Source organism: Phoca vitulina, unplaced genomic scaffold, assembly GCF_004348235.1.
Source record: "Phoca vitulina isolate PV1807 unplaced genomic scaffold, GSC_HSeal_1.0 scaffold1, whole genome shotgun sequence".
Taxonomy (NCBI): domain Eukaryota; kingdom Metazoa; phylum Chordata; class Mammalia; order Carnivora; family Phocidae; genus Phoca; species Phoca vitulina.
In genome coordinates, this window is record NW_022589704.1 from 28,935,240 (window position 1) to 28,950,364 (window position 15,125).

At 42.8% G+C, this 15,125-nt stretch overlaps 1 protein-coding gene across 1 annotated transcript; it reads right to left on the reverse strand.

Moving 5' to 3' along the window:
* Positions 1-1,039: 1,039 nt before the first annotated feature.
* On the reverse strand, positions 1,040-11,612 carry LOC116642792 (60S ribosomal protein L27-like). The gene is made up of 4 exons (XM_032425061.1): positions 11,540-11,612; positions 7,310-7,392; positions 5,482-5,551; positions 1,040-1,401 (listed from the first exon to the last, which is right to left on the reverse strand). The coding sequence occupies exons 1-4, from the start codon at positions 11,610-11,612 to the stop codon at positions 1,082-1,084; spliced, it is 546 nt and encodes a 181-aa protein (XP_032280952.1). The 3' UTR covers positions 1,040-1,081.
* Positions 11,613-15,125: the final 3,513 nt, after the last annotated feature.

Here is a 15,125-nt window from a genome sequence, read left to right on the forward strand (position 1 = left end):
ACCACAGAATAAAAACTGAATATTGCTTGTTTAAATCTTTTGCCCCTAGCATGTAATAGTAGGCTTGATAAATATTTGTTGAACAGATGTGCAGATCAATGGATGGATAGATGAATGGATGAATTAATGAAACTAGTTTATGGGGCTCTTAACAGAGACTAGTCATCAATAACTCAACTATCGACTAGATTATGCCAGCAAGAAAACATTTGTCCTGAGATTTCCACAAGGTCCAATATAATAACTTACAGAAGTAGAAACAAGCACACACTTACTGGGTCCATCAAGCAGCTCTGGGAATGCGTTCTTCAGAATCCTTCTCTGATGAACATGAAGTATTTTTCAAGGTATCCACCCTTCTTTAGTTATAACAAATATTTCTGTGCAACTAAACTGAGTTTTTATCACAATTGCATTAAAGACATTCTAATATCTCCAGTTCTTGCTTCTTTACTGCACAAAATTAAAGCATCAAAAAAGTATCTTTGGGAAAAAAGAAAAGTATCTTTGGTCACAATTACAAGCTTTTTTATTGCAAGAACAGCAACATTAGAAGCCTCCTGAACCACAGCTAACCTCTGACAAAGCCAGGCAAAAATCCAGTTTTGAAGTAGATCTCTACTCAGGAACCTTTAGTAGAGGAAGAAATTCTCCACAGGTGATTAGATTGCACTGTAAAATTCTCAACCAAAACTGAGAGCTGCTTATAGCTTCTTCCTTTATCTAAACCCAAAACAGTATACAGCATTCTAATGAAATGGATTTAATAGAAAATTAATTCACCAAGTCAAGGGGTTAGGATGATGAGACTTCTACGTTGTACTCCTAGGAAACAGGAAAATGGCACACTTGTTCTAAGAAATAAACTCAAGAGCTTTTGGTGAGTTCTGTATAATAAGCAAGTGATCAATATTAATTGTTGATAGTATTTAATGTTTCAGATTGCCCTGAGGAACATGAAAAATTGGGGACGTATAGTTAGTTCACTAACATTTACTGACCCTTAGTATATGCCAGTCTCTGAGCTAAGCACTCTTTTTTTTTTTTTTTTGGTATTTTTAATGACCGAAACCAAACAAATCTAAAACCGCAGCTTCTGGAAGAACCACTTGTTCTTGCCGGTCTTGTACCTCTCCTCGAACTTGACCTTGGCCTCTCGTCGGGCCTTTCGTTTAAGAGCAGGGTCTCTGAAGACATCCTTGTTCACAACAGTCTTGTCCAAGGGGATATCCACAGAGTACCTTGTGGGCATGAGGTGACTGTAATTATAAACTTTCACAAAAGACTTGATCTTTGACCTCTTGGCGATTTTCTTCTTGCCCATGGCAGCTGTCACTTTGCGGGGATAGCGGTCAATTCCAGCCACCAGAGCATGGCTGTAGGGACGGTCTGAGCTAAGCACTCTTAATTCATTGTCTCATTTACTCCTTACAACATCCTATAACGTGGGTATTTTTCAAATGTTTACATTTTCCTATACATATTATAGAGGAAAGAGCTAATACTGCTAACGGCCGGGGGACCATGCATCCTGGTTTGGCCTGATTTGTGCTTGTTGTCCTGGCATAATTATTGATAACACTCACTTCACCCTTAGAAGTGCCCTGGTTTGGATGATTGTTATGATCACCCTGGTAAAGAAACTTGCCCACACAGCTAGTAAATGGCTGAGCTGGGACTACCAGGTGGGTTAATCTTACACCAGGGACGTCAATTTCACCTCACTGTCTTACAACACCTCACAATGATGACTGACAGAGTCCATTCCTGGTATCTGTCAACTTAAATCCAGAAACTGAGAATGTAGAGATCCTGAAGTGTAATAAAACTAGAAAGTGGAACTTGAGTAAATTCTAGTTATATTCCCAAAAGACTGGGAAAAACTGAATAGCCCCAAGAGCTGGAAAACAAGCAGGGAATAGATGCTTTCCAAAGCAAAGTCCCTGAAATTCATCCTTTGGATAGAAATTAAAACATTCCTTTATATACTTAAATATCAACTAATTTATTGAATTGCTATTGCATTTATTGAATATGCACATTGAAGAGACCAAGATTCTGTCCTAGCTCCTAAGTAAAAGAGAAGACAAGTTTACAGTTAGAATATCCTTCCTCTTTCCCATTTATCTTACTACCAGTAAATAGCAACATTTATCTCCTTTTTTGCAACAGGAAGGATAGTTTGTATTTTCAAAGAGGGTCAATTTGGGTAAAATGTAAATCAACAAAATCAAAATGCATTCTTTCAAAGTCCCGCTGGTTCCCCCAGTAGTAGGGATTATGTACATTAGCAGCACAGAAAATGTAAAAGAACTAAGGAGGAAAATTGTAGGGGAAATGCAAATAAGTACATTTCTTGTATTTATTCATGAGTAGATTTCTTGCAAAAAGAGACAATCACCCAGGTTCCTTAGATCATACTGACTGTTCTTTGCTAATGCACAAGACTAGGAACTCATGCACGTGTTCCTTATGCAAATCAAATTGGAAAAAAATTAACTTGGAGGAGTGGTTGTTTGCTTATAAAAGAATCCCCATTAAATTCTCTTGAGAAAATATATAGACTAAATCAAAGGAGGAGGAAATGACTAGTCCAAAAAGATGACAATAGTAGAAGTCGGCCCAAATTATAAGAACGGAGGCCAAATAAGAGTCAGGGAATTAAAAAAGCAATTAGAATAAACACACAGAGATGCGAGAGGAGAGGAGAAATAGAAATAAGGCCTTCTTACAGAATAATTAGAGAGAGTGGTGGTGACTCAGAATTGCTCCTCCAAACTACAGTCTACATAGTGAAGCCAGAGCATCTCAAACTCGTAGGGGATGCGTCCATTGTAGACAGTGACAACAGATGTCCCAGCTGCTTGATTGCTCTGGAGAGAACTGTGTGAACAATAATGCAAACCCCACCTAGGAGACAGAGAGAGAGAAAAAGCTAGAGAAGAAAAATTCGTAAGGGAAGAAAGGAGTTGGGTGGGCGCTCAGCCGTCTGCCTGACAACACCTACAGGCCCAGCTGAACCACCCCAAGCAGATGAGACCTCCAGACCTGTAGCTCCATGACCCCCCTTGGTCACAGTGTCCTGGGGTGGAACATGGGTCAGAATAATTTCCTTCGTACTGATATCAACACTCTTTCATCCTGTTCACAGTGCAGGGAGACAACAGGCGGGCCCCTCCCACCTTGTTTTCCTGTAGGGCCGACAGGCACTAGCGTGGCGATAGCGTCTCCTGGAAGAATATTACCAAGAAATGCTCTTTCTCACCTCCAGGCATTCATCGAGATCCTGGAAGCCTTTCCTCCTGAGAGGCGATTCCTAGATTTTAAGAATTGGTGTGGTTTGAGAAGACCATTTTAAAAAAATCAGTGTTAATGAAATAAAGCTTCTCATAATTAGAAACACATCAAGGCAAGACATTTGGGAAATGAGACTCTGTCCCCTGGTGGCTCTCCAGATATGGGTTCCATCGGCCAGGACCCACCCAAATCCACTGAAATGTGACTGTCCGAAAACAGAGAGGCCACAAAGAACGGCGCGCAGGCCCACATTTGATCCAGGCAGCTCTGGACTTTGACAGCTCTCTCTTCTACCAACTCCTGTTTTAGGTGGTAAACATTCTACTATTAGGTGGTAAAAACATTCTACTATTAGGTGGTAAACATTCTACTATTGCTAATACTATGAATAGTAACAATGACACAAAATTATACAGTTGGCATTTATTGGTGCTTGCTGTGTATGGTTAAGCAGAATAATGACCCCCGCCCCCACCCCCAAAAATGTCCTAATCCTCAGAAACCATGAATATGTTATGGTAACGGCAAGGGAGAATTGAGGTTGTTAATCAACTGACCTTAAGATCAGGAGATCATCCTGGATGACCTGGATAGGCACAGGTCAAACGACCTTAGCTCCATGTCCAGACATGCACTGCTCTGCCCCAGCTGTTAGACGGGCTCCAAAGAGACTTAACAGCAGAAGAGGAGGGCAAACAGTCAGTGTCAGGCTGAAGAGACGTGAGAAAGACCGGACCGGTCACTACAGGTTTTGAAGACGGAGGAAGGGGCCATGAGCCAAAGAATGCAGGCAGCCCCTGAAGCTGGAAGAGCAACAATAGCAAAACCCAGATTCTCTTCTGGGGAGAGAAGAAAGGCAGGCGGCCCTGCCAACACCCTGAATTTATCCTGCTACCCCCATTTTGGACTTGGGAGCTCCAGCGCTATAAGATACTAAATGTGTGTGGTTTTAAGACATGAAGATTGCACAGATGTGTCACAGGAACAATAGGCAGCGAATACACTGTGCCAAACTTTGGGCCAAGTGTTTCATGTCCAACTATCTCTCATTCTGGCAAACACTGAATAAAGACATGATCATCCCACTCACACCAATGAAGAGACTGAGGCTCCCAATGTTTAGGGACTTACCTAAGGTCTCAGCTAGTCAAATGCAGAGCTAGAATGCAATCCAGGCCTGTTTGACTCCAAAGCCCAGATCTCTTCTCTATTCAAGACTAACCCATATGGAATCAAACCTGAAAACGACCTTAGCTCCATGTCCAGATATGCACTGCTCCGCCCCAGCTGTTCGACTGGCTCCACAGAAGCTGAACAAAGCACACACGTGCGCGCGCACACGCACACACACGTGCACGCACACACACACAGAGTCAATTACCATTTAAAAATAGCTCCCTATCCAAATGGCCAAATGAAAGTATTATTTTGGTCTAATTGGTCCTCATTTATTCACTATATAGGACTCTTCTGAAAAAAAAGGATGGAAGGGGCCAGGGGTGACTTGTGAATGTAGCCTGAATGCTTGGCTGAAAGCACTTTGAATCAATAAGCAAGCTAGTGCTTTGGTCTAGGAATTTTACTACAGTCAAGTTTGAAATGCTTTTCACTTTTATAATTAATTACCGTGGGTAATGCTTTTTGTTATTATTTTTTATAAGTAATTACCAAGCATTGCTAGTCACCAGCAACTTTTCATACACTGCTTAAGCATACAGAGATAAGAAATCAGAACCGTAACTAGAGTGCGTGTTCATGGATTACTAAAATACTCACATAAGAATTACACACTAATTCAACTACAATAAAAAAAAAATTACACTTGAAGAGCTTATTATATACTATTCCTTCCCCTTCTGAGAAACATTTGAGCAGAAGCCTAGCATGGTTACCATGGCAACTATAATGCAAAATTGTCAGTAACTTTATGAATTGCAAATTCCTCTAAGGGTGTTGGGGATTTTTTTTCCTACTTCCATTTTTAACCATCTCATATGCATTATTCCAGCAATATGTTAAACAAGGTTTTTGGGAACTCATGCATCATTTCAAAACAAGTTATGTTCTAAATGCTCAAATTCCATTATTCTAACAAGAGAAAGCTAAACAGGGAACACCCAATTTGCCGAATATTAAATTGTCCATTGTTTTTAATGGAGTTCCCAACACATTTACTACCCTCACCTTTTCTGAAAAGGATCCAGTTAGTCAAATAAAAGGAATCACTATATTCTTCATCACTGTCTGTATCTCCCTGAGAATGGAGAAAGGGATAGTCCTAGTTTAAAAACAAAACAAAACAAAATAAAATAAAATAAAATAAAATAAAATAAAAATGCACAGGCCCACAATCTGCTTTTCCTCCAAGTAACTTCAGTCACTTTCTGCATCAAACCTTTAATCAAGTGAATGGTCAATGTTCACTATTGTCCTTTCTCAATACATCTTCTCTCATGTTCTCATTAGACCACGAAAATGACCCAGAGAAGTTCCTTGAGTAGCGAGTTTCCCAACATGGTCTGTTTGTGTTGGGAGGTTAGAGACTTGGAAAGATAGCCAAAAGCATGTGTGACAATGTGAGTGCTTTCTCACAAATACTTGCAATGGCAGGTGGGGGTACCCACATAATCCTAATTGGTTCTGGTGCTAGCACTGCCATTTCCTAGCTATGTGGCTTTGGACAAGTCACTTATGCTCTGCGAGCTTCAGCTTCCTCACCTCTAAAACAAGGATTTAAAATTTTTGCTCTGTCCGTTTCACAAGACTGTTGTAAGGATCACATGAGATCATGTATTTGAAAGCCACCATGTCCTATTAAAATATTACTCTCAATTCTTCTCAATTTTTATTTCAGATAACCAGTACTAAGAATCTCCAAAATATGAATATTCTTTATTTTCAGAATCTGATGTCAAGAAGATAAATGCTGATTCGTACCTTGGGTGTCTTGGGTTTAGAAAATAAATTGAAATAAAGGTAAAGACAAAAAGAGCAGAATGAAATCCTATTTTATGAAGGAAGACCTACATTTTTGTCTCTGATCAGTTTCCAAGTTGTGAGACCTATTTGTTTGCAAGACTACACACAGAGAATGACTGCATTCAAAGCGTATCTCTAAGACAAGGGTACATCCATGTGCTCACTGAGCTCAAGGAGGAACAGCATTTTGTGAAGCCAAGTGAGTCTACTGTTTGTTCCTCTCTGTGCTGTTTTGTAGCAACTTCTCGAGGTTGGAAGAATGCTAGCATTTTTCCTATCCTTGAACAGTAGTCTTCAAAAAGGATGTAAGTATGGCAGAACTCTTGTTAGACATAAATTATTGTGTACAAGACAATCAGAGAAACACGGTGGAGAAGCTTTAAAAGACTGAGACTCTGGTTTCCGGGACTTTCTTTTCATTCCTTCATTTGTTCACTTAAACATTGACTGAGAGCCAATTCTGCTCTATTCCAGAAAATAAAAGGAAGAATCAAACACATTTGCGCTCATGAAGAGCTCTCTGATTTATTGAGGGGAGAGTATACGATCTTTCTTTCTAGCCCTAACTGCATCGAAAGGCCATCAGGACACAGAAATGGCAAAGACTACCACAAATGGGGCAGGAACAAGTAAGGAGAGACATCCCAGGGAAAGTGTGTGTGAACTACATGGATTTAGGAGTTTTCCAGGTGGAGAATTGGTGCAGGGATTCTGCAGAGTAGAAGGCATGTGGAAATGCTTGGGAAGGTGAGATTGTAATGTTGAAGACCCCCATGGCTAGAGCACAGGATGCCAAGGATGGGGAATAATGACCAAGGAATTTCACGGAGCAGGTCCAGGTCCAACTCGTCAGCATGCAGTATGTGCAGAAGCAATGGGGAGTCGGAATATTTTAAATAAGGAAGGGGAATGACCTGTCAGATCTGGGTTTTAGGCAGGACCCTTTAGGAGTAGCAGAGTCAAGCAAAATGAGTACAAGTGGTCAAAGTCCCTGCCACGTGCAACAAGAGAGCCTGCTTTCATCAGAGCAGACCCAAATCCCAATGGTCTTGAGGGCATGAAAAGCCGGGGAAAACTGTGGCAAGGAAGTCAGGATCCACTGGACTCCACAACTTCCTGAAGAGTGAGAGAAAGTTTGAAGAGTGTCAGCATTATCTCAGAAGGTGAGCACACAGATTCCATGGTATCTCCGCCTTCCCCAGCTTGGCAATAATACAAAAATGTGGTCGATCCCCTTCACTCCATGTAACTCACACCAGATGCGGATGCCCTTCGACTCTTCCACAGCTACAGTTCCCCAAATCATTTCTTTCCAGAGGTCAGGCATCTGGAGCTCATTAAATCCCACACACCAACATTTTAACTGTGTAAAACTTTTTATTTGCAGTGCAAATGAATGTTGAATTTGATTTACGCAGCACTGTGTATTCTTCGTTCTGGGAGGATGGCCTGCTCACCTAGGAGCTTGGGGCAATGGGGAGGACCTTTGGCCAAAAGCTGGAATTGGAAATCTAGGCTTTGTGAATCACTTGTAAAGAATGGAGAGCTTCAGGTCTTAGAGAAGGTTTATGTGACCTCCTTGTTATACAGGCAAGGAAACCAAGACCTGAAGAAGTTAAATGACAGAGGTGGAGGCTGGGACTTGGGTCTCTTGATTCTCAGTCCAGTGGCCTTCTAGTTCTCCTGCCTCTCTACAGTTCAAAATACAAAAGAAGAAGAAGACGACGACAATGACAGGGGAGGAGGAGGAGGGGGAGAAGAAAGAAAGAAAAGAAAAGAAAGGAATAGAGAAGAAAGGAAAGGAAAGGAAAGGAAAGGAAAGAAAAAAAGAGAAGAAAAAAAGAAAAAGTGGAAGGAGGGTCTTATCTATGATGAAATTCAAAAATGAAAAAAAAATTACGTATGTGTAATGTACCAGCACATTCATATTGTAATATAAAAATGAGAGAAAATTGATGAGATTTGTTTGAAAATGACTTGCTCTCTGTTTGATTGGCATAAAGTTATGGAATACATGATGTATGGCTCCTGGATCAAATCTGAAACACGAAATAACCTGCTCAAAGTCATGTGGCTTGTGAGTCTAAGTCTGGGTTTTTTCATCTGGAAAATGGGCATAATAACATATACATCAAAGTTGGATTGTTTTATTTAATTAACCTTTGAGAAAATAGCTTAAAAGACAGTGGCTAGTATTGTGTTTTATATATTATATATGTGGGTTTGAGCTTAAAATAGTTTCCCTGGGAACTCACCATATATTCATTCCCATGATGCTGTCATTGTTCAAAATATTTGGTACATTTTTTTCCTTTGGAACTGCTGCCAGAGCTAGCTTTTACATCTTAGGAGAAAATCATCCCTTTAAGCCTACGTTTTGGCCAAGAAGAGTTTTACTCAGTTTTATCAATTTCATTCACCAATGTTAGCTGTGAGGGAGTTTTAACCATTTGTGAAAACAACAGCCAAATACAAAAGATGAAGATTTGCCATGACTTAGGATACTCAAAAGAATTTGCTTCCTCAGGTAGAGGGGATACATTTTCTATTTGCCAGATCAGGCCCAGGAGCCTTGGGAAAGTCACAAGCCATGGTACCAAACCCTGTTCCAGAGTTGAGAAGGTGGGAAAGGGGATGTTGAGGACTCAAGGTCAGCCCTTGGAACGCTAGAACTTTCTGGAACGTTTGAGATAGAAATCTTGCCTCTCAGAAACAATTCCATATGGATTTTCACAAGTAGGAAAGATCATTCTAGCTCCGGGAATGATTAATTCTCATTCTGCGTGAGGGATAGAAGGAAAAGAGGCGGCCTGTGAGGGCCACTCCTGACCTTGAACGCAAAGCAGGCTGAGGAAGACACAGAAGGATACGCGGGCTGCTCCTACCCACTCCTTATTCAGGATAAACTTATCCCCTCTCCTCTCCACTGAGACAGACAGACACAGGCACGCACGCGCACACACACACACGATTACAGACTCCCTGCCTCTGAAACTTTCAGGGATTCTGGGGTTAGCATCTTGCTTGCAAATTGCACCTCGAACATTTTCATTCTTCATGTTGTTATCATTATAACCCTATCATTATACTGCTGGCTAATCATGAATAAAACAATAAACAGGAAAAAATCCTTTCCCTGGTGAGCATAAATAATTGCAGATGAATACCTCGTGTTTGGGCTCTGCACCACGTAACGTTCTATGCTATTATGAGCAATATCAGAGGATGTTTTATCGCAAGGGATCATTTTTTCTAATAGTCATGTTTACTCCCCTTTCAGATTCCAGCCTCGTCCTGAAGGCCCTACAAAGTTCCTGGGAGGGAGTTTGCAGCTCTGGCCTGCAAGCGATGGAACAAGGATCCTTTCTCTCTGGGAGTAATCCTCACGGGAAAATGTGAAGCCAAGCAGAAGAGGGCAGGAGGTTCTTCTTTAGCCAGAAGTTGAAAGAAAAAAAACACATAGGATATGGATTCTGGAGTGAGCTTCGCTGCTGCGGGTGAAGGAGCAAGGAAAGGAAATCCAGCATTTCCTTTGAAAATCTATCATGGCCCTGAGAGGCTACTGGGAGGTGAAACCAGCCTATTGTACAGGCCAGATGGGGCGTGGGGCTGCAGGTGGCTCCATTTTCTTCCCTCCCCTGCCCGCCATTGCGGCTCTGCTCGCTCTCCCTCCTCCCCCAGCAAGGACAGCTCAGACACGCACTGGAGCGCTTTTGGTCACCCCCGGATAGTAGAACAGCTTCGTGTGCAGGTATTAAGAGTTCATCTACTCACCTATTCTCAAAGCCTTCTAATCCCTCGCCCACTTAAGGTTCCTTTTCCCCGCTCAGTAGTGAGCGAGTCTCTGCTTCTGCTGTTTGTCCACCCTGTTCTTTCTCCCAGTCCCCCTGCCCCACTCGCTGTGCTACTTTTGGCTCCTGCGGGGTCAGGACGGAGACGAGAGACAAGGGATAAAGGGTCTGTTGACTGATGACCTTGTCTTCTGTGAAGATGCCTTTGGTGTGTCGGCTGCACCGATGCTGGCTCCTCCTCACGTGAGTGTTGCGGGGTTCTTAAGAGACACGACCATCCCCCTTTCCACTGGGTGCTGCCCTCTGACACCACAGTGTCCCCGCCCTTACCCCCACAGTGCTCTCTCAGGCTGACTGTGAAAACACTACACGCACTCTCCTTGCCGGGTTTGCTGCGCCCTGGCAGGAAGTCCTCTAGGGCGATGCCTTTCAGGAAGACTCAAGCAGGTATTAGCCATCCGTGCCATTCCCCTTCCCAGCCCAACCTGGAAGCCTAGAGCCCTGTCACACTGCCCTCTGCATTGGCTCTGCCAACAGAAGCAGCTCCAGGCAGTCTCCTGCCTTTGGGCTTCTGCAGGCTAGAGTCAGGATCCTATCTCCACGCCCCGCCATGTTCAAAGGACCCACATCAAGATCTCAAAAGAATTCTGAGTCAAGGTCTCTGGAGCGTCACTCCATGAGTCATGGCTACACTTCACTGAGTGAACAGTGAGTCCAAGCCACCAACATGCCCTCCAGGATGAGAACCATCCCCTCTCCCTTCCTCTCTATACCCTCGGTTCCCTGTATGGCAGGTGGCTCTAGCTAGGATTACAGATCATGTTTCTCTTGAGAATATATGAGCTTTTTGACTTAATCAAGTATTTTAAGCATAATATCCTTCTCTGTTATCATTTTAGGCAATTTACAGAGATGAATATGATTTCATATCTATAACACATGAAGTATGGATTTTTAGATTCATTAGGATATGTAATTCTGACATATAAAAGTTTATACTCATAAACAGTATTTCCACAGCACACAGGTCAAGGATGGTCTCATATTTATAGTAAAATTCATCTCTGTTCAATTAAAGTTAATCCTGAAAACCTTGTCAAACATACATAATATAAGGTACTTAATTCTTTCATAAATTCTTATGAAAGGGATGAATAGGTGGATGGATGGAGAGATGAAATATTTTTAAAGCACCAAATCTAGGAAGTCAACATGAAATGAGAGCTGGATTTGGTTTCTTATTCTTCAACATGATAGCTGTGACCTTGAGAAATGTCATTTAACCTCTTCATGTCTCAATGTCCTCATCTGTAAATAGATACAAATACGGTCATCACAAAGCCTCGCTCTGAGCATCAGATAAGATAACCCTGGGAGCTCTAGAGCTACATATAACAGAAGGGTGTTAGTGAGATGGGGGCAGAGGTTCTGCAGCTGTTACCTTGAACAATTTCCATGTTTCGGTGACTCACTTTCACTACCTGCAAAATAGACATTGAAAGACTTCTCTCCAGCTTTCCCTGCAAGGCAGCCCATGCAGGGCATATCGGGGGCCCTTTGATTTCGGGCCCCAGTGGATCTCACTAGCTGTACAACCACGGAGCAGCCACCAAAATCTCTGTGCTACAGTTCTCTCAGCTGTTTTAAAAGGATAATGACGACTACCCCAGAGAGTGGTCCTAAGAATCAAATGTCTTAAAGTAGCACAGTGCCTAGAACATAGCTAACAGTACTCAGCCGAGGCAACTATTAGAATCCAGTGTCCTGTGAATTTCCAGGGAAAAATACCATGGGGTTGCCTCTCCCTTTATTGCCTAGATTCAGGCATTTCTGAATAAGCTCTGTTGCTATGGTTACCTCCCAAAGACACCACATTTGAAAATGTGTTGGGAGATAGGGATTGATGGCAGAAGGCTTTAGTGGAGGACACAAAGCAACTTCAGCAACTGAGACATTTTAATACATGCGAAGTCTTTCTCTTGGAAACCAAAGTCACATTTTGCCAAAATGGAAATGAACTCAGGAAGTGGAGTTTCAGAAGTTCCGCATTTGGCCAGCCTCCCTCCCCCATCACTGGGACCTCAAGGACAGGTATATCTGGCCCTGAACCAACTCCTGAGCATCTCGGTTTTCTCCCCCCAGGATCTGGCAGTCTGAAGGATGTTGGTTGCCAGACAGAATTCATCAGATTCACTTCCCAGATGCTATCGCTTCTGATGCCGAATAAAAAATAGGTTGCCCAGAAATTGAGGTTGGAAAGGACAAGGGTAGCTGAGAAATGCACAGTGATACGCACAGAACAATAAAGGGCTATTCTTGTGAAAATTCATTAGCATATATATTTGAATATTCCAGGGATCTTCACATCCCTCCAATCCCATACTCGGTCCCTACAGGGGCCAGACCTAATATCCCAGGTTAAACTATCCCCCACAGCAGTGTTATAAATGGTTTTCGATCTGTCAAAATCAGTCACGGCTCCAACAGGGAATGAATAAAAGTTGGCCTGACCACGCTTCCTGTTTCCAACTACAGCAAACCCAAGACCTGATGGGGCCTCACGGGCCAGAGTATTGTACACTCAATCCTACTAAAAAGACTCTTTCTTCTCGGTCATTTTTTCCCAGATGTCCCAGGGAGCTGTCCTGCTCTTATTTGAAATTCAAACCACAAGGAAGTCACCTCTAAAAATACTAAGTTTCCCACTTGCCTTTTCACGATGATGCAGCACCACCTAGGGGACAGTGTCATTCATTTCTTGCTCTTTGCACTATAAAATTCCTTTTAAAATATTGCAGCTCCCCCGTCCCCCCCTCCCCCACGGCCCTTATCTACATAAGAAAGCCACAGAAGCTTCTCTGCACATTTTTTTCTAGATTCAGCTCCAGACTTACGTCAGCTGGAAACCCTGGTGGCCTAATTTATTACACAATGATCACTGCCAAGGATTGCGGCTCACATTTACAATCGCCATGGAAAATTTGCTTTATCATTATCAGAACTACCAATTATGAAGCACCTATCACATGACAAGGTATATATGTTTATTTCTAATATATACAATAGTCCTTCAAATTGGGCATTAGCATCCCCATTTTACATATGCAGAAATCAAGGCTCGGAAGAGCGAAGAGACTTCCCCAGGATCCCAGACCAGGGCTGTCTTACTCTTTCCACTATAAAATGCAATCTCTTTATCCTAACGGGAGTTGTGCCTACATGGCAGTGAGGCTGCTCATTTTAATGACTACACAGCAGAACATTCAAATAAGTATTGTCTTTCAAAGAAGTCACTTTGAATCCTCTACTGTCATTCCAATGACTAATGCTCCTAACATTTCTGAGTGTCTGTGGCTGGAACTGCCTGCAGCCCTGAGCTGCACAACACAATCTCCTGTTACATGATGTTACATGTTTAACCTAAACATGGTGGAGATACCATGATGTCAAGCAGTGTAACTTTTTCAGGCCCATTCTCTGTAGATTTTGATTCAGTGTATCTGGGAAAGGGCCCAGGAATTTGTATTTTCATCAAGAATGCAAGTAAATGTGATCATCAGGAAAGTTCTAGAAATAATGTAATGATACATACATGTGCTTTGGGGTCAGAAGGACTTGGGTTGTGGATCTAGCTCTGTCTGTTTGTTTGTTTGTTTATGTATTTATCACAGAGAGAGAGCACAAGCAGGGGCAGTGGGCAGAGGGAGAAGCAGGCTTCCTGCGGAGCATGGAGCCTGATGCGGGGCTCGATCCCAGGACCCCGGGATCATGACCTGAGCTGAGGGCAGACACTTAACCAACTGAGCCACCCAAGCATCCCGCTCTTTTTTCTAATTGTGTACCCCTAGGAAAGTCACTGAATGCCCTTGAGTATCAAGTTTCTCATCTATAAAATTATACTAATATTTGTTAATAGTCACCAGACAGGGTTGTGGTATGGACTGAACGAGATTAAGGATGAAGGGCTTGCATACTGAGTACCCGGCTTATAAGCGTCACCTCGTAATCAGTCGTTGCTATTGTAACATAATCAGCCTCTCAGCTCATCAAATTTGCCCTATGTGACTTTTTGCTATTTCCAAATATTAAATCCACAGTGAAATGATATCAGGACACATAAAATATACTACAGTAACATGCTTAATTAAAAAAATAAACAACTAAAGACTCTAAGGAGAGGAGATGATAGATAAGAGAGACAGAAATATATCATTTTTAGGGTAAGAAAATGCTCTAGAAATGAGAGACCAATATTTAAAACAGTTTGACACTCAAGAGAATAACATGTTTCTAAGGGGGGAAAAAACCCACAACACACTGATACAAGAGATGGCAGCAACCCAAGTGTCTATGGATAGATGATGAATAAATAAAATGTGGCCTATACATACAGTAGGATATTACTCAGCCCTAGAGAGGAGGGAAATGCTGACACCTACTACCACATGGATGGACCTGGAGGACCCTACGCTGAGCAAAATAAGTCATCACACAAAAGGACAAATACTGTATGATTCCACTCATATGAGGTAGCTAGAGTGATTAAAATTCATACAGACGGAGAGAAAATGGTGGTTGACAGGGGCTGGCAGGAAGGGCAATGCGAAGTTACTGTTCAGGGGGTACAGTATCCATTCTACGAGATGAATAGAATCCAGCAGACGGAGGGTGGCGATGGCCGTGCTGCCTTGCTTGCATCTGTTTTTCTTTGTGGCTACGTGTTTACCCACGTCACCCAAGAAATATTGCTGGGCAAGGTAGGAGGCTGAGCCTGGAAAACCTGTTCTGATTTCCCTGCCCTGGCCCACAGGGGGGCTTTGAGGTAGATGGCTGTGGAGCCTGGCGCTCCCCGAGGAGGACACGGAGGGAGCGAGGGAGCCCTCTTACAGCCCCATGCCCGTGGCGGGTCCCGCCCAGGGGCAGCTGGGAGAGAGCGAGCACTTCGAAGGCACAGCCCCGTGGATTGGACTGCGTGGGCCCCCCTCTCGGCTACAGCAGGGGCACTAGCCGTGGATGCAACTCGATGTGAACCGCGAGCTGGTGAAGAGGACATTGCCC